At 57.3% G+C, this 25250-nt stretch overlaps 1 protein-coding gene across 13 annotated transcripts in view; it reads left to right on the top strand.

Moving 5' to 3' along the window:
- Positions 1-24774, top strand: part of HDAC4 (histone deacetylase 4) — a 290984-nt gene extending 266210 nt beyond the window's left edge. For 12 of the 13 annotated variants that reach the window (XM_036857353.1, XM_036857354.1, XM_036857352.1 and 9 more), the window contains 5 exons: positions 7183-7301; positions 8811-8944; positions 18429-18513; positions 19535-19676; positions 20076-24774. In XM_036857353.1, coding sequence (XP_036713248.1) covers positions 7183-7301; positions 8811-8944; positions 18429-18513; positions 19535-19676; positions 20076-20115 — 520 coding nt within the window. In that variant the 3' untranslated portion in view covers positions 20116-24774. The remainder of the gene's footprint in view (positions 1-7182; positions 7302-8810; positions 8945-18428; positions 18514-19534; positions 19677-20075) is intronic. The other variant, XM_036857359.1, reaches the window with a different exon arrangement.
- Positions 24775-25250: the final 476 nt, after the last annotated feature.

Here is a 25250-nt window from a genome sequence, read left to right as displayed (position 1 = left end):
CTCCCTTCCTTCAGGCCAGGTTCCGACTGGATCGGCCCCCAGGGCCTGTCTCAGTGTGCACTGGGCAGTCTGATCGGGGTGGAAAGGCCCGCGTCTGGCCCAGCGGGCAGGCGAGGCAGGTCCTGGAGGTCCCCCCACCCCCCACCCCGCCAGTTTTGAGATGGACCTTTCACTCTGAGTCCCTGTTGACATTCCGTTTTAGTCTTCTGCCAAGCGTGTACATGATGATGTCCTATCAAATGAACTTTGTAAAGCTCAAATAGCCTCTTTGAAAAGGAAAATCGTTTCAGGATTTTTTTTTTATTGATTTTAATGTAAAATAGCACTTTGAAGTTTACAATTTATGGTTCCCTGGGCATCGATCGGATGGGGGAAGGAGGGTCAGGATCCGTTTTCCCTCCTTCTGCCCCGCTCCCGGGGGCCCCAGGACATGCGTGCCTTCATGCTTTCGAGGCAGCACCTTGTGCTCAGACCCACGCCTGCCTCGTTGCATTTCAGGAGATCAAGCCCGAGATGAAGAAGAGATAAGAAAATTGCCCCTAATGAAATCCAGAGGCAGCGGCACTTTCTCCTGGGCTTGGAGACTTGTAGGAGAAAAGGGAACCTTAATTCAAACCAGCCAGGCCAGCGGCTTTGAAGTTTGCTGAGCAGGGCTGAGGCCTCCAGGCCAGGAGATAATGATGTACTTTTCTTTAACCCCTCACTTACCTGCTGCCTGGCAGTGCACAGAGATGGAGCAGGGATTGTTCGTGCTCTTAGGTCGCAGTCTGGGTTTAAATGCGATATCGTAAAGGTTATCAGAGATGGCAGTGAAACTGGGTATTCGAGAGTGGAAGCTTTAATCTCTTGGTGAGTGAGAGTTGCCTTTAAATTGAGCAGCTGGGCAGGTTCATTTCATTCACCGTGACCTTTCCAGCCTGGCACGAAGGTTGAGGCTCTTTTGTTTCTTCCATAAGGTATGTTTTGGTTTTTGTTAACTTTTTTTTTTCTGTTGTGCTAAAATATATATAAAACATATTGTTTGAACCACGTGCGAGTGTACAGTTTGGTGGCACTGGCTGCATTCACGATGGTGTATCTGTTCCAGAAATGTTGTGCCCCGAGGGCCCAGCGCTCACCGCTATGAAGATATTGACTTGAAACCTGCTAGAGGCAATTCTATATCTCTTTAAGGGCATCCACGTCTTTTCCTATGTAGAGAGTTTGTCTGAGGACATTCTGCAGTGATTTTAGAAGCAAAAAAATATTAGCTAAAAACTCAGAGTTTCGCAATCCCGCGTTCAGCAAGCCGTCACTGTACCTGCATAAGAGGGGGCACACGCGGTACCGTCCTCGTGGGTGGCAGGGCCCCGAGCAGGTGAGGCGAGCATGTGATGACGGAGTGGGGCTCACACCTGCCCTCAGGTGAGGCAGCTTTCTGGCCAAGCCCCGGAGGAAGAGCCGGCAGGGGGTGTCGGGGAGGGTGACGTGCCCGCAGGAGCAGGCCTGACGGTGGAACCCGCCTGTCTGACCCCGACGGTTCTGGAGCCTTCGAGGGCCTGGCCTGCACGGTCACCAGTAGTCTCGCAGCAGCTCGGTGACAGGCTCGGTCCCGGGAGGGGTGGACCACGCTGGGTCCCCTAGGGGAGCCCAGGAAGGATGAGGGCACCTGGCCGGGGCGGGGAGTAGGGCGGGGGGTCCAGCGAGGTCTCAGGGCGCTGGCGTGGGAGGAGGGTGGGCACACCAGGAGGAGTGGGTTTCAGGTGGGGCTCGGGACCCTCAGCCTTAGCAGATTTTCACACAAAAAGCTGGAAAGTGTTCCCAGTCTGGCAGCTGGGCGGCTACCGGCAACCCAGGAAGGACAGCCTGGGTGGGGGGGACAGAATGTTCTGGGTGCGGGAGCGAAAGGGACGTGGGGAGAGGAGACAGCGAAGACTGCTCTTCCGAGGACCTGGTGGGGAGCGGGAGCTGGGGGTGCAGCGGGCAGGTGAGCATCCCCGTGGGGCGGCGGGAGAGGCCCCCCGCCCAGGTCCCGCCCGGCCCTGCAGAGACCCGCTCCTCAGGCTGGGCTGGGTCTGCGGGCCCCTTGGCAGACTCACCGCCCCCGGCGTTCGTTCCCGGGGCACGCGAAGGGAAGGGGTGCCGAGTGCTGGGGGACTAAGGGAGCAGTGAGGGGGGCGGGCTGCGTGCTCTGAGAGCCTCCGTGCCACCTGTGTGAAGGCCCGAGGATGGTGCCTGGCGGGGGCGGGAGGCTGGGCAGGCACGGGGCCTCCTGGGGGGTGACGGGAGGGACCTGGAGCGCAGGGGCGGGAGGGGGCAAGGGTAGATTAGGGTCTGGAGTAGCGATGCACCCCCCCCCTTCCAGGAGGCTGCAGGGGCAGGGGGAGGAGCGTCCCCCCCTCAGCAGGGGGAGGCGGGGCGAGCCGAGTGGGAAGAGACCCGGGGGCTGTGGGCAAGGGCGGCTGGGCCTAGAGGGGCAGGAGCGGGGACGGCGTCCCGTGCGGATGGGTTTCAGCCTGCCCGCCGAGTCCAGCTCTGTCCCGACAGGCCGTGGCATCGCCGACAGGCCGTGGCATCACCGACAGGCCGTGGCATCGCCGTCAGGGCGGCCAGGCCGGGGCAGCTGAGTTCCCGTCATCACCGTCTTTGTTCTGATTCTGACTCGCAGCAGAGTTCGGCTGCTTGACGAGCAGGTGCCCCAGCCACTCGCCTGGCAGTCCTGGTGGAGAGGACGGGGTCTTGAAAGGACGCGGGGGACGCCAAAGCAGGGAGGCTCAGAGGCCACGCCTACCGTGCAGGTGTGCGGAGATTCCAGATCCCAGAGGGAACACACCTGCCCTCGCCCTGGCCCTCAGAGCAAGAACTTGCACAACATACAACAAAAGGAAGTTTTCAGTGATCAGAATGCTGTGATTATTGAAATTGTCTTGCCAGGTACCCAGGCCACAACCTCCTGTAAAACCAGGTCTGGCTTCGGGGTTCCGCCGCAGCTGGTGTCCTCTGCCTGGTGCTTCCAGCTCACGGGCGCTCTCCTGGCTGGAGATGCCTAACTGCGAGACCAGCCAAAAGCAGGGCAGTGAGGGAGGAGCCCTGTGTGGGTGAAGCGTCCAGGGGCCGCGTGGAGGGGGATGCCCAGGGGCCAGTTTGTGTGGACCATGCTTCCGGGGCACTTGGAGGGGCAGCAGGGACCCCGGGGCAGCGACCCGGCCTGAACCCCGGCTCCGGCGGAGGCCCCGGCGTGGGTGAGCACAGCCCCGCAGACAGCGCCTCAGCCCACTGGCCACGCCAGGCTGTGTGCCCCGGCGGGTGTCGACCACAAGTGTGGTGGGTTTTGTGCAGGGCCCTGGTTGGGGGATGAATCGAAAGTTCCTTTCCTTCTAGAAGTTGAAGCTGACTGTTGAATCAGCTCTGGCATTTGGATTCCACTGTGGGATTTGGAGATGGTGTGTTGGTACGCCCCCTAATCTGATCACCTGAGGTTATGGGGTGGCTTATAAGAAACGATTCTGGGAGCTGTGAGTGCCCTGTAGAACCACCTGGCACTGCCACCTGCCCGGAGCGCCCCTGGCTGGCTCGAGCGGGAACCGGCTTGTCAGCAACACCCACCCCGTTGCCCAGCCTGCCGTGCCCGCCTGCCCCTCAGCGGACGCCCAGCCCAGCTTTTCCCCATGGCAACCAGGCCGCAGGTATGGACCGGCCGGCGAGCTACAGACGGAGGGGCGGGCACGGCGTGGTGTCCGCAGCAGAGGCCCCAGGAGCGGGCCCAGAGGAGGGCTCAGGAGGGCGACGGGCCGCAGCGGCACGTGTGGTGTGCACGGCCCTGCCCACCTGAGCTGCACGCCCAGCATGAGCCCCAGGGGCTCAGAGGCTCTGGGACACCCGCTGCTCGTCCCTACAACCGTCTCCTCCCCGCTTTCCTCCTCGGAGAGCTGCACCCAGCCACCTCTTCTCTCAGGGATCGGCGCATCCGCCTCCTTGTAAGCGGGCGATCGGGGCTCTGCTACCCTGGGAAGCTCCCAGCCCGCCCCTCTCTGCCCTCGGTTGCCCTGCGGAAGGTCACAGGGGACCCCATGGACGCACTCACCTTAAAGCGGTGGTTTGAGAGAAGGCCTCCAGCAAATATTCACATCTTATTATTTTCAGGCTAAGCTGTTCCTTAAAATTTCATTCTAGAAATAAAATGTAAGGCCAGTTTCCCATTTCCTTTGCAGAACCTATTAAATGGTGATGCGCTTTCAGCCTCCCTCCGGCACGAGGGCCCTGGGCGGGGTGATGCTGCAGGGTCCAGCAGGCGGGCCGGCGGGGTTGTCAGGAGTGCCGCCGTCAGCCCTCTTCTTACCTGCGAGGAAGCCAAGTCCCGTCGAGGGAAGGTGACATTTGTCGGGGCTCAGGGCTCACTGAAAATCAGTGCTGGAGACCCACTCGGCACACGCCTGGCGTACAGCACCATTTCAGATTTTCTTACTTTAGCAAGTGTTTGGGATTACAACCTAGAGGGTCCCAAATCAGGAAAATGCAGTGAGTGTGTGTGTACATGTACATCAACGGTCCCAGCCGCTCACACTCGTGCCTGACGATGTACCCACACCTGCCGCCCTGCACACGCACACACACACACCACCCACACACCCTACCACACACCAACACATGGGATCAACTGTGCTTTACAATTCGTTATGATTGGCTTTGGGGTGAAGCCACACACCAAGCACAGACACCAGAGACCCTCTTGGTATTAACTTCCTTTAATGGTGGTTTTAACAGGGCTGTTTTTTTAATTTTGTGGGGGGATTAGAAATGCAATAGCTCAGCGATACTTCAAAGCAGAGAACTAAAGCCCCCCAACATGAACTTGCTTCAAAACGGCTGCCGAAGCTCTTTTTGAATGAGCTGGTGTCTGCATGAAATGTCTGTGGTTTTCATTGAAAAACTGTCTTGGCTTTAAAATCCATACCAAGACTACGGCTGAAACTGGTCTCCGGCCTGAAGACAAAGTTTATGTGACAAGAACTTCATTAAAATAATTGAAAACCAGTCTCCCTGGAATGATGAAGGCCCTTGTGGAGGAGCCCCGCCAGGTCCTCACGGGCGGACGGTGGCCTGTACCTTTGGGAAGACAGACCACATCTGCTGGGCGTGGAGATGAAAGAGGACAGTTCTTCCTGGATCCCCGAGGCATTCTCTCCCTCCTCCCTGCCTGGACCAGGAATTTCCCCACTTCCGGCCCCCGTGGCAGGACTGTTAACACGTACTCCAGGCCTGCTCTGACACAGATGCTGTGTTTAAAAGACAGCGCTCTCTACTTTGTGTTTACAGATTCTGGGAACTGTTGTGACAGCGTCCCAGTGGCACAAAGAAATATTAAAAGCTGGGGCTGTTGTCATGCGTGGTAGAACTTTACCAAAGTTGTAATGGCAGGAGCCCGGAGCGGGGTTGGCAAACTGAGGCCCATGGGCCGAGTCCCAGCATGTGTTTTTTAAGTAAAGTTTTATTGGAACACAGCCACGGCGATGCGCTCACGCGGTCATGTGAGGCTGCTTTCCCGTGACAAGGGTGGTGTTGAGACCACGTGGCCCAGAGACGGAAATACTCTCTAGCCCTTGGCAGGAACGCTTTCCAGCCCCTGGTCTAGAGTAACACGCCGTGTTCCTGGGCCCCCAAAGCGGGGGGTGGTCCCCGAGGCACAGAGCCTGGATCCTTTGAAGCTGCTTTCATCAGCTGTGCAGAGACAGTTACGGAGGAAACTGAACTGGGTGCAGCCTCAGAAGAAAGAAAAATAAAAGCAGGGAGATGTTGAAAGGCCCACCTGGTCCGTGACTCCCTAGTTCCGGAGGTGGGTTTCTCGGTGGGCGAAGTGCCAGGTGTGAAGTCGGTGCGGGTCTTTATGGCAGACTCTCCCAGCACCTGACCCATCGCAGGACAGACGTTCCCTGTGAAGCGCTCCTGGGGTCTTCCAGCACCCGGGCCAGGGCTTCCTGGCTCCGCACCACGGGTCCTGCAGAGAAGGGCGGCCGGGTCTTCACCTGTGTGAGGCTCTCTGGGGTTCTCGGCCCTTCCACCACCTGAAATCAGAGGAACTCCTCAACTCCTCAAGGATTGCCATTCAGAATAGTTCCTAGATGGAGAAACATTTAGTCTTGAGCATTTTGTTTCTTCGGCCAAAGTTGTTGTCTTCCGGGGTTGACTTTGCCAACCTAAGTGGCAATCTCACCCTTTAATAAAAGCTGAACGAGAACCTGTGGGGGCTTTCGGGGCCGCCCTGCACCCTGTGGCCGTGGCGCTCTCTGGAGTTCGGCACATGGCGGGGGACCGTCGGCTGTGCCCAGTGCGCTGACCCCCTCCCACGCGGGCCTCTGAAGACCTGGGGTGGGAGGGGGTCTCAGAGGTGAGGAGCTGGGCTCGCGTCCCGGGGAAGCTGCGGGATGCGGAGCAGCCCCTCCGTCCAGTGGCCCAGAGCAGCAGGCAGGGCTTTCCAATGCGCGGTGCGATGCCCAGGCTCCTCCAGCCAGGGATGGGGGGCCGAGTCGGCAGAGGCTGCCAGCGCCGGCAGCCACGTGGCCCCTGCTTGGCCTGCCCTGGAGCCCAGGCCCCGCGCCGTGGTCTGCCCAGCCCGCCCGCACGGGGCAGGAAGGAGACGGAAAGTCAGGGATGGTTTTCCAGACGCAGTGAAGCTGGCTCAGGGCACAGACAGGAGCGCTTGACTTGCTGTGGGTCTCTCCAGTCTCAACCAAAGCGTGATTTACAGACAAGCCAGTACAATTAGACTGCGAGCTGGGGCGCAGGGGCGTTGTGTTAACAATGCTTTTCCCCCGCTTTTCAGGTAGACTCTTCCCCTTGTTTCCCGAATGTAACTTCACCGCTGAACTTCTCTGTGTTTAGATTTCTAATCGGTCAGTCCTCTTATAAATTTGATCATCGGTTTTCCCTTTAGAGATTCTAAGCGTTGGATTTCTTTTTAATTAGCCTAACACATCCCCCTGGCACGCGAGCAGCGGGTCGTTTGGTCAGTCGTACGTAGCCCACGGTGTGGCCTGGCGGGGGAGGGGGCAGTGGAAGGGGAGCACCTGCTCAGCTACGCAGCCCTGCGTCCCCGGTGCTGGGCGGTGACCGCGAGGCCCTGACGGCCGGCGCTGGTGGCCGTCCAGTCCCCTCCCCAGCTGCGTCCTCGGCCGACGCGGTGTCACCTCCTTCCGCCCTTCGCAGAACTGTGGTCATGCCGATCGCCAACGAGTTTGCCCCAGACGTGGTGCTGGTGTCATCAGGCTTCGACGCCGTGGAGGGCCACCCCACGCCCCTCGGAGGCTACAACCTCTCCGCCAAATGTAAGTCGGGTTTGCAGGTGACCCGGGAGCCCGGGGCGGGGGGTGCTGCTGTTTGGGGATCAGGCGTCAGGGGCGCTGGGTGCGCCAGGCTTCCTCTTCCGTGGCAGCGGAAGGAAACTCCATTTTACGTCTTACCAAAAGCACGACGCCGGTACCCCCATAGAACACGGGGTGAACAGCAGGCCCGTGTAGACCGGGAAGCCGCCGCGGGGGTCTCTGCCCAGAGGTCGTGCTGGCATGAGGTTGTGCAGCCCGCAAGCGCGGGGCCCGCGTGCTGGTGCTGTCAGCTGGCGGCCGGGTCCACGGTGCTCCTGGGAGCTGTCATCCCGCGTGGGGTGGGGGGCTGGGAGGGGAGACCCTAAAACCCGGGAAGACGGGCGTAGCCGGCAGCAGGTTTACTTCGGAGTCGGAGGGGAGGAGGGGCTCTGCTTCTGCTCTGTCACAGCAAATCGTAAAGAAATGAAAGCTCCTCCCCCGCCCCACCGCCGGCCTCCGGCCTCGGTCCACAGAAGGGCCCCCAGACGCCCCCGCCGGCCACACTGCCCGGCCCCCCAGGGGTCGCTGTGGTCCAGGTGCCTGGGGTTCCTCCGGGGCCCCTAGACGCGGCCCTGGTGACTCATCGCGAGGCCCGGGCGGCCCTGTGCTGGCCGTCAGTGGGGATGGTCAAGGAGAGCCTGTCCCTCACCCCACACGGGGAGAGCGTGGGTCCGCGGAGACGAACGACGGAAACAAAGGGCAGCCTCTCCGAGTCCACCTCCCGGGGGTGGGGGGCGAGGGGCTGACGAGGTGACCGGGCCGAGGGCAGAAGTGCCAGGGAGCAGAGCCCGACACCGGGCCCGCTCTGCCGACGGCCAGCCTGTGACGGGGCTAGTCACGCAGCCTCGTTTTCCCTGGCTCCCTAATAAATGTCAGACTGTTCTGGCCGAGGATGGTAATATCATTACCCGTCGGGCGTTTTCTGCCAAGGGGAGGGTGACATGGGTGCGGTGGAAGGGCTGTGGCTATTGATGAAAGCCAGATGTCCCAGACGCGGATGTACGAGAGCCCTGGAGGGGCACACGTGGTGCGGATGCGTGTGAGTGTATATGTGCACACATGTGCTGGCACATCGGCTGACCAGAAACCCCCGGGCTCTGGGATGGGCGTGGCCACGCCTTAGCAGCTGCCCTGCCCTGCTCTTGCCTCCTGGCCTCTGCGGTTCCAGCAGGAGAGGGATGAGGGGCTCCCCCCGGGGTCCTCCCCGCCCCCAAACGAGATGGTTTGCGGCACCGTGAAATCAAAGCTCCGAGATCGTAATTCCTATTCCCAAGGAGATCAGAAAGAATCCCAAACCCAAATTCTTCAATGAATTTATTACAATCCAGCCTGGCTTCTATTAGGTGTCTCCGTGTGCCAGCCCCTGGGTCTCTGCAACATGATGTGATGCACTTCTGGGTGCTTTGATCCACTGCCAGGTGTCGGCGCCACAGCCCGGCCTTGCCCTCGACTTGGATCTCGTTTCCCTTGCAGGTTTCGGGTACCTGACAAAGCAGCTGATGGGCTTGGCTGGCGGCCGGATCGTTCTGGCGCTGGAGGGGGGCCATGACCTCACAGCCATTTGCGACGCCTCGGAAGCCTGCGTCTCTGCTTTGCTGGGAAACGAGGTAGGAGCACAGGAGACGGCGGCTCGGGGCCCACGCGGCTCAGGGCCCACGCGGCTCAGGGCCAGGGCTGCTCTGCTCAGCTGTCCCCGCGGTGTGTGCGCTCTCTGCCACCCGTACCTAGGAGGGCTCTCACACGCCTGACCAGACCATCTGGTTGTGGCCAGAAGGAGGTGGGCAGAACGGCAGAACCCGTTTCTCTTGGGAAGAGGGTTCAGGATCAGTCTTTCAAAGGTGCTCAGCTTTACGTGTGGGTTACGGGGAGAACGCCTTAACTGGTGTCCTCCTCGTGGACGGTCGGGTCTCTGGGGCGTTCTAAGGCAAGTTCTGGGGGAGGTGTCACCACGCCATCTCGGGGGCCGGGGCATGGGGCCCCGATCCACTGCGGCTCTCCTGCTGCTCTGACCCTCGGGTGACGCCCAGGGCTAGGCTCGGCGCTGTGGCCTGACGGCCCGGGCTCAGGGGGTCGGGGCTGGACCAGGAGGAGGAACTTGGCAGGGTTCGAGGGTGGGAGGGCCACTGGGAGCGTTCCAGCCCCGAGCGCCGTGCGGTCCGGCCGGGACTCCTCACGCCCACCGGTACTCCTGGTAGAGGAAGCCCCCCCAGCCACGGGGAGACCAGACGGGGCGGGCGAGGTGCTGCCGGGGTTGGTGCTGAGAACCTAAAGTTCGTGACGGGCCTGATTTGTAGGTTCCACCTTGAATTTCAGAAATGTGCTCTTCCTGAAACTTTAAATCCATCCATGGCCTTTGGACGTGGGGTCACGTAGCAACCTCCTGACCCCATCAAAGAAGCCTGGGAGGTTCCCGCCCGCCCGCCCACAGCGTGGCTTTCTCTTGCTGCGTGCTGTGGTGTCACCATGAAGGCCCAAGGAAAGAGCCGCTGGTGTTCGGGCAGCGCAAGCCCAGTGCCCTGGGTCACCGGCCCAGCCTGCGGCAGGGAGGCGCCCGGGGCCCAAGCTCTCCAGACACAGAGGGCCCACGCGGGGACACCCAGAGACAGCTGTGGGCCCTGCTCTCATGCCACCCCTGGGACTCACCTCCCTCACCCCATCAGACGAAACGGGGCTTCTCCAGGTTCGCAAAGCACAAGGACGCTCTCCCAGCAGGGTCAGGGTTACCTGGTGCCCAGTGGGGGTGGCCGAGTCCAGCCCTAGGACAAGTGTGTGCTTTCTGGAGCAGCACCGCCCGATGGCCAAGCTCAGGGGCGGACGGGGAGGGCTGGACCCCCGGCACGGAGGCCGAGCAGGACCCGCAGCCAGAGTCGCAGGCCCGGCTCCCCGTGAGGCACTACCTGTGCGGCCACCTGCCCGTGGCTGTCCACAGCCTGGGCTCGCGCCCCCTGGCCGTCCACTAGGACAGGCCACTGGCTGGCAGCCGGGATGTGGGCGGTGGGCTCCAGTGGGCGGGCACCCGGGACGGCTCCGTTTTCCCCTGACAACCTTTGTGTGTCATGGATGGTGTTCATTTCAACCTAAGTCACAGGTCCTGGATCCAAGGTCCTGGTGGCATCTCTCCTTCCCGGTCGGCCGGTTAGCCACACGCATGAATGTGCCCCAGCAAATACCTGTTTGCTTCCCAAACTGTCCACGGCTTTTCACCTTTCCTCTCTTCGTATAAAGCAATCTCCCCCGTAAATTTTACCAGTAGAAGGTAACTGATTTATATATTCAAACCATCCTGAAGCCTTTTGATTTTTAGAGCCAGTTATTTTAAAATAACAGTAGAGAACTCGGCTTTCAACTAGGTCTGTTCCTGCTCTTCTAGCAAGAAAATGTTATTTTACTGAAACACATCAAAAAGCAGGACCCACTAGTTTTATCGAGGTCTCTTAAAGATCTTTTTAATGCCAGGAAGTTGGACGGCGCTTCACCCCTCTGCCCCGCAGCCTTTGATGATGCTGATACCGGGCGCGAGGGCGGCTCGCACCCACGGGCAGCCAGCTGCGGACGGCGGCCTGTGCTGGGAGCGCCCGCCCCCAGAGCCGGCCGCCCGCGGTGGGACAGCAGAGGGGCCCCCGGGGACAGCAGAGGGGTCCCCACGGGGCTGGGTCTGAAGGTCAGCCTTGCTGCAAGAGTCACTGTGTTGGGTAGTTTGAGCTTCGAGCCGTTTGCAACCCTCAGTGACAGTGACAGTGAAATGTCACTCACTCGGAGGGCGTGGTGCTTGCAGACCTGTGGGGAGCCCACTGCAGGGCCCAGGGAGGGGCCCTGGGCAGGTGGGTAGTCACTTCTGCCGTTACATGTCACCCCCAAGGGGAGGTTTCTTTGGGGCCGATTCTCTATTTAGTCGTGTGGCTTTTCAGGGATAAATGCCACCCTTTCATTCAGCCCAAGTTCATGATCAGGGGAGGAGGTCACGGAGGACTAGGTGACCCGCAGCCTGGGGGAAAGGCCTTCATGCAGGAATGTCGCTCCTTTGTCACGTGGTTATGCTCTGTGAGGGTGCGGAGGGAAGCTGCAGCAGCTGTATAGGTGAGACGGGGACCGCAGAGCCCATGGTCTGCCTCCAGCCCGCCAGGCTTCTCCTCCCTCATTTGCTCCAGCTCACGGGCGCACACCTCACCCAGCAGCCGCCTGCGGGGCGCACGGGCCCAGGTGCGTGGCCTCCCCTCTCCGCCTGGCCCCCCAGACCTGAGCTCCCCGATGTTCAGAAGGTGGGCCCGAACCCCTGTCCTTAAAAGTCGAGGGAGCCGGGCCCGCAGGGGGCTGGCCGTCACGGTCACAGGGAGCGGGGGTGAGGCGCTGACCGCCCGGCCCAGCAGCAGGGCAGCTCCTGGGGCCCGTGTCCCCACTTGTCCAGCGCTGACCGCCAGGCTCTCGCTATGGGGCTCGGGTGTCAAGAAGCTCCCGTGTTCGCAGTGCTTGCCTCTTGTGGTTGTTTTGTTTGTTTGTTTAATGCCTTGTCCTCTTTCAAGAGGATTTCAGCAGTGACAAAAATACCAGTGAGACTGACCCTGGGCCAGCAGTGGGCTGGCCGGAGGTCAGTGCACGGACACAGAGGATGCTGTCTGCCGTGGGGGAGGGAACCCGGGCCTGTGTCCCCCTCAGCTGTGGGGGCAGGGCTGACGCATCTTGGAAAGTGCTGTGAACATTTGGTGGCTAGACTAAGCCGGCCGTGGTACCCAGCGGCTTCCCCGGAGCATGCCCGCCACGCCAGTCGAGTTTCCAGGCCAGAGCTTGCGCTGCATCGGGGTGTGGGCCGCATGTCCCCTTGTCGGCTCCCCTTCCTCTCCCACGGGACGGGCGCTCACCTCTTGAGAAGCTGCCCTGCGCCCTCTGCAGGCGAGAGGGCCCCCCCCAGCGGGAGGAGTGCCGCCTCACAGCAGCCCCCCTGCAGGGACAGAGGAGCTGGGGGGAGGGGCCTGAACCTGCCTCCTGAGCCCTGGGGACGTCGTCCTGGGGACGTTGTCCTGGGGACGTCGTCCTGGGCGCACGCCCTCCACTGTCCGCTGAGTCTCAGTCCTTTCACCTCTTATCGAAAGGAGTCACAACCTTTAGCCCCTTATGGTTTATTTTTGCTGTTTAAACACTGTGTTGAGAACCAGCCTGACCAGTTCCATAAGCCTTTGCGTTTTCACCAGAAGGGCTATGAAAACACGATGCCGACTGGTCCCAGATAATCGCGAGTCTGGCAGTGTCACCAGATGCAGTTCAAAGTGCCGAGGCCGTGGAGCCTGAGCAGGCAGACGGGCAGCTCCTCCCGCGGGGAGGGCACCCCCCCAACCTCCCAGCCCTGCAGGAACCCCGAAGAGGGCGCCTCTAGGGGAGGGTGTCACCGCTGGGCCCCAGCCGGCACTGTGCGTCCTGAGTGCTCACGGGAGAGCTCAGGCCGGCGGGGATCTGGCGGGCACTGAAGCCACAGGGAGTGACCAGGCGGGGGCCCCCGGCCAGTCCCGAGGGGAGCCAGCAGGAGGGCTGGGACGGAGTCAAGGCTGGGACTGAGGCTGAGGGCAGAGGATTGCGGGGGAAGAGGAGGACCGGAAACGGACCTTGGGAAACAGCCCTGGTGAGACCGCGAAAAGGGCCACAGAGAGAAGGGGAGATGCGGGCGAGCAGGTAGGGACGGCCCACAGGTCCCGTCTGCTCTGACTCTTACGTGGGAGAGAGTTTGCAGGTGCCTCTGTCCGGAGGATCCGCGGACACAGAGGAGAGCAGGTCAGCAGAGCCGGCCTGCGGGCAGTGGGTGTGGGTCAGCTGGAGAGCTACGAGGGGCCCTGTTAGACATCTTCCGTCTCCTTAAGAAGAAAGGAGGGCAGGGGTGCCTGCTGGGGTGGCCGGGGGTCTGAACCTGGAGCGGGGCTGTGAGATGTGGGAAGGCTACCGCTGGGCTGGGACGGTGGCTGTGTGGCCGCCCCGAGGGGCTCTGAGGGTGGGGATGGGGCGTGTGCACCTGAGGACGGGGGCCTGGGCCTACGTCATCTCACAGTTTCCTGGCCGGCCCAGATATTCCCAACAGAGTGGAGTTTCATGTATTCTGAAAAACACAAACTCTGACCTAGGTTCCTCCAGGATATCCTAAGGCCTGTTTTCTTTGGTGCTGTAACCTCTTGATTCTTGTTGCTTGCGGTGTGGGCCCTTGTAAACTACAGAGTAGGAAACCATCTCCACACCTACTGCGACCAGCGAAGCCCCGGGCAGTGTGTCCGATCCAAGGGTGCAGGGCTTTCTCGCCCTGGAGGTCGGACGCTCCTCATGAGCGGTTTCTTGCCCACTTCCCCCGAGGCCGGCTTCTTAAAGGTTGATCTCAGGATAAGCCTCCTTTCCAGTTTGGTTCTGACGTCCAACACATGAGGTACACGTGCCACAGGGCGGCTGAGGGCTCCCTGCCCGTCGCTCGGGACACGACGTTGTCGACAGCCGGCCCCTCTTCTCTCCCAGGGGAGGCCCTCGAAGGTTCCCCAGCTTGGCTCCTTCCAGACACAGGCGGGCATGCGAGGGCACACGGCCCGGCTCTCTGAGCTCACGCGGCCTGGACCAGACTTCCCACCAGCTCCTTCTGGCCGAGCAGGGCTGCGGCCACCTGTTTGCTCTCCGTCTGGGGCTGCTGGACGCCTCTCTGTCCTTCAGATCTCCCCGCCAAGCTGCCCACTTCTCTGCTCCCCGTCTCGCCTGCCCCGCTCAGCCCTTCCCGAGCAGATGGGCACTCTGCGGCCCCCACCGGCTCAGCGCGCCTGACCTCCCTTCCCCGCCGTCTCCACTCGGGGCCCTGCGTGAGCATCGCCACCCACCCCCGCCCGCCCCGCAGACCCGAGACCCTGCTCTGCGTTTCCCACTAGAACGACGCTCTGTGAGGCCGGGGGGAGGCTTGTCTGTTTTGTTTCCTGTTGGTTCTTACTGGGCTGCTCAGTAATATCTATTAAATGAAAGAATAAAATCCCAAGCAGTAGGGGATTTTGATATTTTGAGATGTGGATTCTCCCCGCTTCCCAGATGTTTTGTTGTAAGTCAAGGCTGGGAGCGTGCGAAGCCCCGGGGCCGGCTAGAGACGAGGGGCCGCCGTAGAAATGGGAGGGGGCAGACGTGAGCTCCGAGGTGCTCGCTGGACGTGACCGTGGCAGAGGGTGCTGGGAGGAGGGCCAGCCGCCAGCCGCGTGCGGGTCCTGCTGGGGAGATTAGCCGTGGGGATCCCCCCCAGGACGGGGAGCTGGGTTTAATGTGAGAAAATTCCTGGTGCCACGCTCTGACACACCCCTCTGCCTCGAAGTGATAGGTGATTTTTGGAATGAGTTACTTTTTTTTTTTTTAATTTTTTTTAAACAACTTAAATTTTATTTACTTATTTATTTATTTATGGCTGTTTTGGGTCTTCGTTTTCTGTGCGAGGGCTTTCTCCAGTTGCGGCAAGTGGGGGTCACTCTTCATCGCGGTGCGGGGGCCTCTCACTATCGCGGCCTCTCTTGTTGCGGAGCACAAGCTCCAGACGCGCAGGCTCAGTAATTGTGGCTCACGGGCCCAGCTGCTCCGCGGCATGTGGGATCTTCCCAGACCAGGGCTCGAACCCATGTCCCCTGCATTGGCAGGCAGATTCTCAACCACTGTGCCACCAGGGAAGCCCTGGAATGAGTTACTTTTTAAAGAATTGTTTTTCCTTAAAAGTGATGAAACTAAAATTCTAGCACACTATTAGAGTTGGGCCATAACAGTCAGGACACAGCAAGTTATGCTGCAGTGAGGACCCCAAACCTAAAAGGTGTGTTTTCTGCTCCAGCTTCGTGCCCGCGAGGGGCCTGGGCTCTGCCCCTCATTACCCTCAGCCTAGGGTGACCAGGGCACTCGGGGACACGCCCGTCTTCACGGGGATGCCCGGGGACAGCAGGTTGGTCCCGGGGAGGCTCCATTCCCGAATCTGCTGTCTGGCCCCGGACTCACCGGGTCGGCCGAGAGTCACGCCCGTGCAGTCTCCTGGGACAGGAGGGCAGCTGCATCTCTGAGGCAGATCCTGGTGGAGGGAGGGGTGGGTCCCACGTTTACGAGGTGGCATCAGAGTCTTTGTCCTGCGGGCCCTCAGCAGTGAGTGACGAACCTCAGCGACACAGCATCTCACGTTTGATCCCTGCCAGTCTGCAGGGTGGCACGGCCCCAGGTGTGGTAGAGGATCACTTCCTCATCCCCTGGAGGCCAAGCACCTTTTCACGTGTCTCTTGACCACTCAGCCTTTCTCTTTGTGTCTTTTGCCCATTTTTCTATTAGACCATCTTTTTCCAGTTTATTCTTGGGGGGAGGAATTGGATGGAGGGATGGATGGATGGGTGGATAGATGGGCAGATGGACCAATGGACATTGGGAGCCCCCTCTTTTGCTCTTCTCTGGAAGAGTGAGTGTAGGATCCGAATAATCTGTTCCTGGACTGGGAGGGCTCTCCTGGGCTGTGGGTCTCCTTTGGGTGAAAATTTTACATGGCTGATTTAGTCATTTTTTATCCCTTCTTGAATTAATTTTGGAAAGTTACATTTTACCAGGAATGTTTTCCATATCAGCCACGTTTTCAGAATTATTGGCAGAAGTTAATACTGTTCTCTTACTGTCTTTCATCTCTGCTATTCCCGTAGTTGTGGTACTTCTCATCCTAGTGTGTTTATTTGTGGCCCCCCCCTCTTTAGTATTCTTGATTAGCCCTGCCAGAGCTTGTCGATTTCATTAGTCATTTCAAAGAATCAACTTTCAGCTACAGTATCTTTTTTTCTTTCAAAATGTATTTCTGCCCCTTTCTGTGTATTTTCTCATCTTCTTTCTCTGGGGCTATTCTGTTCTCTTGCTCATTTCTTAAATTCAGTTCTTAGTTCTCAGTCTTGTTTTCCAATATGTACCTTGAAGGTTATAAATGTCCCCCAGCACCATGTTTAGCTGCATCTCACACACTGTGATGTGTGGCATTTTCATTATTTTTTATTTCTATGCATTTCATAATTTCTATTGTGATTTCTTCTTTGACCCACAATTGGTGTGTTTATAATGTCCAGCCATAGGGCTCGTGGCTCTTTTTGTTTTCAGTGTCTAACAAATGGCACTGTGCTAAGAAAAGGTGGTCTGGGTGGCAGGTATCCTTTGTGGAGACTTGCTTCACGGGCTAGTACGTGGTCAGTCTGTGCAGACGCTTCCACATCCGTTTGAAGTGACATGTGTCCCCCGTCTGTTTTACAGAGTGTTCCATTTATTCCCACGAAACCAGCCTTGCTGACTGCGCTGTTCATGTTTTGGTTTTCTCTATTGATTTTTGTCCGCTTGTCTGCTTGATCTAAGAAAGACCTGTCAAAATCGCCTACTAGGATGGTACATTTATCCATCTCTCCTGCTAGTTCTGTCCATTTTCACTTCATACATTTGAAAGCAATTTTACTAAATATATACAAATTTTAAATCATTGTATCCTTTTGATGAGTTGAAATTTGTATCATTGCATAGTGACCTTCTTTATGTCCGGTTATGGTTTTTTTCCAGGTTGGTCTGTTGGACCAAACACGTAAGGTGGTGCACTGGCCTCCCCTTTGTTGGGTGCGCCTGGTGTGTGGTTTTTAGCCTCCTTCCAATGTTTCAGGTGTGTCCTTTGGCAAATAGCGTAAGGCTGGATTCCATTGTCATGTGTCATGTCCTGTCCGACTGTCTGTGTTTTACGTGCAACTGAAGATGATGCCTCTGTTAGTCACGGAAAATCCTCGGCCGCCGGCACCTTCCGTTACCCACCCCCCAGTCTCGTGGGGACATTGACCTCCTTCTGTCCCTTGTCTCCGGGCTGCGTTCAGGCTCATTTCTTCAATTGTTGCTTCCAGGTTACCAGTTTTCTCTCCAGCTCATCTCACTGTGTTCCTAATTTCTAGGAAATTATGTTTTCATTTCTAGAAGTTCCATTTGGCTCTCTCTCAAATATTCCGTTTCAGTTTCAGTGATCTCTGGTCCTTTCACCATTCGTTAGTATCTCATTTTTATTTTTAATATATTAAACATGCTTACTTTAAAGCTGATCATTCCAATAATTAAAGTCTTGGAGGATCTAAATCTTCATTTTTTTAAAAAAAAATTTTCACTTGGGGATACTTTCAGATTTACAGGAAAGTTTCAGAGCTGCACACGTGTCCCTGCAGACCCCTCAAATAATTCCCTCTGTTATTACGGTCTTACTCAGCATGGGGCGTTTGTCACAGCTGAGAAACCAACCCTGGCACATTACCGTTAAGTAAACTCCAGGACGGAGGGAGCTTTCACTCATTTTCCCCTTTTTCTGTTTCAGGGTCCTTCTCCTTAGTCCCCTCTGGGCCATGACAGTTTCTCAATCTTCTGTTATTTTTCATGACTCCAGCAGTTTGGAGGCAGGCTGGCCAGGTGTTCTGTAGAATGTCTGATTCTCTCCCTCGTGCCTGGGCTGGAGCGAGGGGCTGGAGGAGGAAGACCCCGTGGTCGGGCGCCCTTCCCATCCACGTGGTGCCGTCCACGTGGCTCACCTCTGCTGGAGCTGACGTGGGCGCTGAGACAGGGTGTGCACATAAGTTACTTGGAATCCCTCTTAAGGCAGATGCATCTCTTCTCGCTGTTTATTTGTTTCCTCAGTCAGTTATCACGCCAGTATGGACTAGTGGATATTCAAGCACTATTAGTAAAACCCTTATTTATAGGGGATATGAAACTGATATTTCCAAAACGTAATAATCATCTCCCCTGATGTTATGCTGTGGTGTCAACAGTGGAGGCAAGCTGCTGCCCTTCTGTACCAGGCACTTCTGGACACCACCCATCGTTCTGCTCACAGAGGAACCCACAAATATACCCGATAGCCTCCTAAGAAAAATACCTTAAGGAAAATAAATCTATTTTGTAAAAAATTTCTATAGTAAATGCCGAAACCACATTTGGCTTTTTAAAGCTGTTTACTCAGTTAGCAAGTACACTTTAGAAAGACGCTGACTCTGGACATCCCATCTTAACACACACGGGGATTATACTGACATGATATTGATATTAATTCAGTATGTATTCTTCTTTTTTTTCTCCCAGCTTGATCCTCTCCCAGAAAAGGTTTTACAGCAGAGACCCAATGCGAACGCTGTCCGGTCGATGGAGAAGGTCATTGAAATCCACAGTAAGTGGCCTGGTCCAGTGCTCAGCTGGGAGACCCTCCTGGGGGAGAGACCCAAGGGAGGAGGGAGGACCCTGTGGCCCCGTCTCCCACCCCCGGGCTTCTGTCTCTCTCACTGCCAGCTGCTTCCCCAGGCCGACACGACAGGGACTTGCTTGCGTTCAGCTAGAACGCAACGAGCTGGCAGAGACTCTCGTTTTACCCCCGTTCATTTCCCCACAACCTGCTACAGTCATGTCATCGGCTCTGCTTTATGGGGTGAAAGAACTGAGGCGCAAGGAGTCTGTGAGGTCACTTGCTCTGGGTCCCCAGCTGGCAGGGGTGGGACCTGCGTGTGAGCCTGTGTCCTCAGGTCTGGCCTCTACCCCTGGACCAGAGGATCCCACCCTTTAGCTCAGAGACCCTCGGACCTCAGAGACCCAGCACCGGGTGCAGCCCCCTTCCCAGCCAGCCCGGGGACCCAGGAGGCCGGCGCACAGCCGGGACCCCTGCCCTGCCCTCGTCACACAGCTGCTTGTCCTGGGTGTTCGGGGTGACCCAGTCAGCAGACTGTCTGTGTGGGGGGGTGGAAGCCAGGGTTTCCCTGCTGCGGCCTCGAGCTCCCGGCCTCGGGGCCATTCCCCCCAGCCTCCCCGATGTGGGGAGAGGCTGCCTGGACCCCCCGGCCCTCCCAGCACACCCCCCACCCCCGTCATCTCGGTGGCTCCAGGTGGGAGTCGGGAAGCGCCCCCCGGCCAGCCACAGCACCCCGAGGGAGGGGCCCTCCTGGGAGCCCGCCCCCCATCCCAGACGTCCTGCCTCTGGGGGGCTTGGGTCTGCGGGCCACGCAGACGCTTTTCCGAAGAGTCCCGGCCTCTGTGAGTTTGTAACCAGGTGATTCCCTGGCTCCTGTCTCTGGAGAGAGCGCTGCTTCAGAGTCGCCAGTGACGGGTTCTGCTTGAGCCCCTCGGCACAGGAGGCTGCTGGCCGGCCCCGTGCACGCGGGGTCCCGGTCCCGTGACCGAGTAACCGCGCCCTCCCGCAGGCCAGTACTGGCGCTCCCTGCAGCGGCTCGCCTCCACCGCCGGCTACTCCCTGGTGGAGGCCCAGAAGTGCGAGAACGAAGAGGCCGAGACCGTCACTGCCATGGCCTCGCTGTCCGTGGGCGTGAAGGCCCCCGAGAAGAGGTGAGCGTGGGCACCGCCCGGCCGTGAGTGCTGACGTGGTCGGCGGACCCCCCAGGCCTTTGCTCCTGGGCGCCATCAGGTGCACGTGGTGTCTCCACGTGGGCCCTGCCAGGCTCACCAGGGCCGGGAGGGAAGGAGGGAGGGCGGGCAGGTGTCCAGGACCGGGCGGCGTGGCCACCTCTTTCCAGAGCGCAAGACCCTCAGAAACACTTGAAGGGCATCTGGCCCCAGAACGCTTACCTTGGCAGGGGTAGCTAGGAGTTGGGGGCGGGGCAGTGGGGTGGCAGCAGCCCTGGCGGACGGGGACGGGGACGTGACCTCCGCCCACCCACCGTCTGCTCTTCTCTCCTCCGCTGCCGTGGACCCCTCCCCCTCCCCCTCCCCCGGGCCGCCCCACAGACCCGACGAGGAGCCCATGGAAGAGGAGCCTCCCCTGTAGCCGCTCCCGGAGCTGCGGTTCTCTTGTTTGTTTGTCTCCGTCTTGAAGCTCCGCCAGGAAAAAGTTGCTGTCGCCCTGCGTCCTGCCAGGCCTTCTCCGAGCCCGCAGGTGCGGCGGGGCCGGCGGCAGCGGGCGGCCCTCTGCCTGCCAGGACCCGGACAGACGCCGGGACGCGCGGACACAGGGACACGCGGAAGCAGGCGCTCTGGGCTCCCCAGGGAAGCCGCAGAGGAAGGAAGCCTGTGGTGGCTCGGGGCAGAGCTGCTGATCTCGCCGACACGAGAAAACGAAAATGAACATCAAAGATCTCACGACACAAAGCAAACTTGATTAAAACTGGTGCTTACGGTTTGGTGATTCCCCACAACTCCACAGTCTCCGTATAAACCACTCAACTCATCCTGTAGCTTATTTCTTTTTAAGAGAAAGTCGCCATGGCTCTGGCCAGCCTCCGAACACCGCGGTGCACAGTGGGGTGGGACACAGAGTGGGCGAGCGTTTAAGGAGAAAAACTGGACGAAACAGAAATGTGAGCCCGCGGGAGCCGGCTTTGGTTTCTCAAAGCCGGTGGAAGATGCGCGTTTGTGCCTTTCTTTTTATTGCTCTGATGGATTTTTGTGGCTGGGTTTTCTGAAGTCTGAGGAACAATGCCTTAAGAAAAAATAAACAGCAGGAGTCGGTGGGACAGTTCCCTGTGGCCGGTGGGACCAGAGGCCGGTGCGTGCTGGCCGGGCCCTCCGCGAGCAGCCCGGCCATGGCCAGCAGCTCCGGAGGGCTGAGGTCCTGCCACCCTGTTTCACTTTATTGCTGTTGAAAAATGGAGGTAGTTCCAAAACAGTGGCAAATACTGTTGGGGGTTTTGAAGTCCAACAAATTTTAAATGAATCCAAAGTGTTCTTTTCTCGTACATCATATAACAATTGAGTATCTCCATTTGGTTGTGAAGCATGTCCTAGGCACACTTTCAGTGTTACGATCGGAATGCTTTTTATTAAAAGCAAGTAGCATGAAGTATTGCTTAAATTTTAGGTATAAATAAATATATATATGTATAATATATATTCCAATGTATTCCAAGCTAAGAAACTTGATTCTTATGAAATCTTGATAAAATATTTATAATGCATTTATAGAAAAAGTATATATATATAATAAATGCAAATCGTAACGGTCCCTGGCGAATGAACGACTTGTGAATCAGCTATCAAGGTGCTTATGGAAAGGGATCTAGTTTGAAGCTCATGTATTTCTGAACTCCAGATTGGAGAGCTTTCAATCACACATTCGCCACGGGGCAACTACCCTGCAAGATTGTACTTTCATTTTAATTATTTTCTGCCAGGCCCTTCCCACTCCAAGCCTCCATGCACATGTGTACCTAATGAGTTTTTATAGCAAAGAATATAAATTTGCTGTTGATTTTGTATGAATTTTTCACAAAAAGATCCTGAATAAGCATTGTTTTGTGAATTTTACATTTTTTCTCACCATTTAGCGGTTTTCTGAATGGTAATTAACATCTAAACTTCTTCCTTTCTGAATTTTTGCTTGTACATTTTTTTTAACTTTGGAAGGTGTTTTCTTTTTTTATTATTTTCCTTCTGTTTATTTTTGTACAGTGAGCACAGAGTTTATTTTCAGAGTGAGCACCAAGTGTGCAGCAGGGTCTGAGGTCTGCTTCCCTGGTCCCGTCCCTCGGCTGGACATAGAGCGCGGGGCCTTTCTTGCCGTCTGCGCATTGTGGGCTCGGGGGGGGGATCATCGCAGCGCTGAGTTGGGGGGGGCTTGCCAGACACCATGGGCCGTCAGCATTCACGAAGCTCGTGTTTAAACTTCTCTGACCACGTGGTCAGGATAGAATTTTCACTTCACTTTTCCAAAGACCTTGTAAGCATGTCAGCAACGTGTGGGGCTGGGGGTGCCCCGGCACCCATTCTGGGTTCTTCTGCTGCAGCCACATGGTAGGGCCCCGGCCGGGAGGCCTGGATCTTGGAGCCTGTGGCTGCAGGGAGCCCGGGCCCGCAGGGACGGCGGACTCCTGACCGGGACAGCCAGCCTTTGCTCTTTTTCTCTTTGACCGTAACTGAAAGTCCCTTTTTACTGGTAACTTATTTTCCAGCACCTGAAGCCACCAAGTGTCATTCCAAAGTGTACGTCAGGTTCTGACCTGAGGGAGTGCAGAACAGCTTGCCCACAGCCGGGAGCCCCCAGCCAAGTCTCAAGTTTGGTGACGTTGACAGGGTAGCTTCTGAAGGAGACTCTGACGCAGCCAGACTTGGACCAAGAGAATCCAGATTCGTGGGCTGGCTTGGCCACCGGGCTGCTGTTGGTCAGACGTGGGAGAGTGGTTGAGAGCAGGAAGGCCTTGGGCCACGTCGGATGTTCTCTCCCCTCCCGGCCCTTTGCCCTGAGGCCCAAGTTGGCAGGGGGAGCTGGAGTGTGCGGGCAGCTGGATCCACCCAGCGGCCACAGCGGTGGCAGGGCCCAGCCGGCCGGCTTTTCTGGCCTTCTCGGCCCCCTTTTACTGCGGGGACCCCCCCCCCCCGCTGCCTGCCCACTTCCCGCCAGCCGTGGCTCCTGGGGAGGAACACATCATCTGGCATTCTTTACAGGTGATGGGTAACACGGACCCTGGTGGCCAAGTTATCTTTGGGGGGATTTACTTCTAACCTCATTCAACAGAGACCACCTCTGCAGAAGGCCCGGTAGGGGGAGCGTTGTCATTGTGTCAGCTCACTCCAGCTTCACAGGTGTGCTTAAAGCAGTACCGTGTAGCCTTTTCTTTTCTTTAAAGACACAGCCCTTCTCGACGGCCAGCCGTCCAGGGCAGATGGCGGAGGGCCCACCTGGAGTGCCCGCAGGCCCACCGCCTCAGGGAGGGCCCCTCACACCTTCCCTCTGTGGTCCCTGGACCTCTGGCCTTTTTGTTCCTTTGCAGAGGCCCTGGGGGCACTGGCCGGGGGTCAGCAAGTGAGCACTTTATATCCCTTTGCGGGAAACCCCGTGATGCCCCGGGACGCGTGGTGTCACCCTGCCTTTGGGCCTTCCCGCTGCGCCAGGCGGCGCCCAAGCCCCACCAGCAGGCGGCCGTCCCCGGGCTGCGCCCGAGCCCCTGGGACTGGCCACCCCTCCGGTTCTGAAGGGCCACTTTGTCAAAGTGTTTGGGTTTTTCTTTACTTCTTTTCAAAGTTTGTTTCCAGAGGAAGGACCGTTTTGTACTGGTCTGATTTTTGCAGCACTAGCAATGGAATTCCTTGTTTTTAATTTTCGATCAGAACATTCCTTCTCTCCTGGTCACAGCCATGCGTTCATTCCATTCTTCTTTTTGTAGACTTTTGGGCCCACGTGTTTTATGGGCATTGATACATATATAAATATATATATATAAATACATATGAATATATTTTTTTAAGTTTCCTACACCGAGGTTGCATGGGCTGTTACGAGCGGCATGTCTTTATATTGTATACGGATTTTGCACGCCAAACGCGGCAGCTTGGGGAAGAAGAGAAATGCCTTTTTGTTCCCCTCCCATGACATTTGCAGACACAAAAGATAGGAATTTTTCTGTAAAACGAAACAAAACCTTGAAGGAGAGTGAGGGAGGGGGGAACGTTTGCATCTTATTGAACTTATTCTTAAGAAATTGTACTTTTTATCGTAAGAAAAATAAAAAGGACTACTTAAACATTTGTCATATTAAGAAAAAAGTTTATCTAGCACTTGTGACATACCAATAATAGAGTTTATTGTATTTATGTGGAAACAGTGTTTTAGGGAAACTACGCAGAATTCAAAGTGAACTGCCTGTCTCTCTCGGGTTGATTTAGAGGGATTTGTTCTGTTTGGTTTCTTCCCTTCTCTCCTTGCTCAGGGCGAGGCGAGCGCCGCCCCCCACCCCAGCCCTGGTGGCCGTCGGTTCTGCTGGGGAACCCGAGGCCCCAGCGGCCGTTTCCGCACAGCTGTGCCGACTTTTCCTGACTTTTAGATCATGTGTGGCTAAGATTTCACTTTAAACTCAGCAGTCGTGAACTGTGCAGCACTGTGGTTTAAAATCATACTTTGCATCGAGAGGAAACCATTTCTTCCTTGTAATGAAGCAGAGCTTTCCCAGCTCAGCTCACTCTGTCTTTGACATGATTAAAAGCCTCCTATTGAAGGAATAAGAAAGCAGACAGTTTCTGTTTGTTTTTGTTGCTGTTGTTGTTTTGGTATGTGTGCTCCACAGTGGGGGCGCTATTTTCCAATTTATGAGAGTGACAAGCATGTCACCATATGTCTACAGGAGGGGGTTGGCCCTGTTCACCCAAGAGCTCCTCGCGGTGTCGTGGAAAACGCCGTGGTGACGACTTCCTGTCCCACCCGACGCCTGTTCGCGCTAATGCAGGCACCGCGCTGGTAGCAGAGACCCGTCTCATCTGTAACTTAATCAGTTCTCTGATTGTCTGGACCTCCCAGTGGTTCTTTCCTTTGCTCAGTGGAGTTGGAGATTTTGTTCTTGGTTTTCTCATTCTTGTTTCCTTCTCTGTGGGTGGATTTTCACCGACTGAGGTGTCCTCCCCTGACGGCCGACTCCACTTCACCCGGAGTCCAGTGTTTGTACCTCATCATACGACTTGTCACTCTTGTGGTGTAAATAAAGAGCATTAATTGCCCTCCCACCTGTGGTTTCTGCCGTGTGCTCTCATCCTCGCGGGCTCTGTGCCGGGGACCCTGGGGGGCGGCTCCCGGGACCCAGCCCATCTGCAGCCCCGTCACCCTCCACCCATACAGACGGCCTACAGGAGTGTCTTCACTTAAATGTCCAATAATTCAAGTCCTTGCGCTATTTTCTCCCCAAAATCCTGGTCTGGAAATGACCTCGTAGGTGAACGAGGCTGAAGGGAAGGGACTAGAGGCCCGGCCTCCCCACAGCTGGGCACTCTCTCCCTGAGGCCGTGAGTCTGCAAACACGGCCCCCAGCAGCACTGCCACCCCCAGGTGACCACCGTACTTCCCCGGTGGTCACACCCCTTCCCAGGCCCCCACATCCAGTGACTAATAATGGGGGGGGGGGGCGGGGGGGTTAAGGTTCCAGCCCCCTTGGCCCAACTTAGGGGCCCCTCTAGCTACTCCTGGTGGGGTCAGTCTGCCCC

This window comes from Balaenoptera musculus, chromosome 7 (assembly GCF_009873245.2).
Source record: "Balaenoptera musculus isolate JJ_BM4_2016_0621 chromosome 7, mBalMus1.pri.v3, whole genome shotgun sequence".
NCBI classification, from domain to species: Eukaryota; Metazoa; Chordata; class Mammalia; order Artiodactyla; family Balaenopteridae; genus Balaenoptera; species Balaenoptera musculus.
The sequence above is the reverse complement of the archived record's forward strand: the minus strand, read 5'-3'. Positions and strand labels throughout refer to the sequence as shown.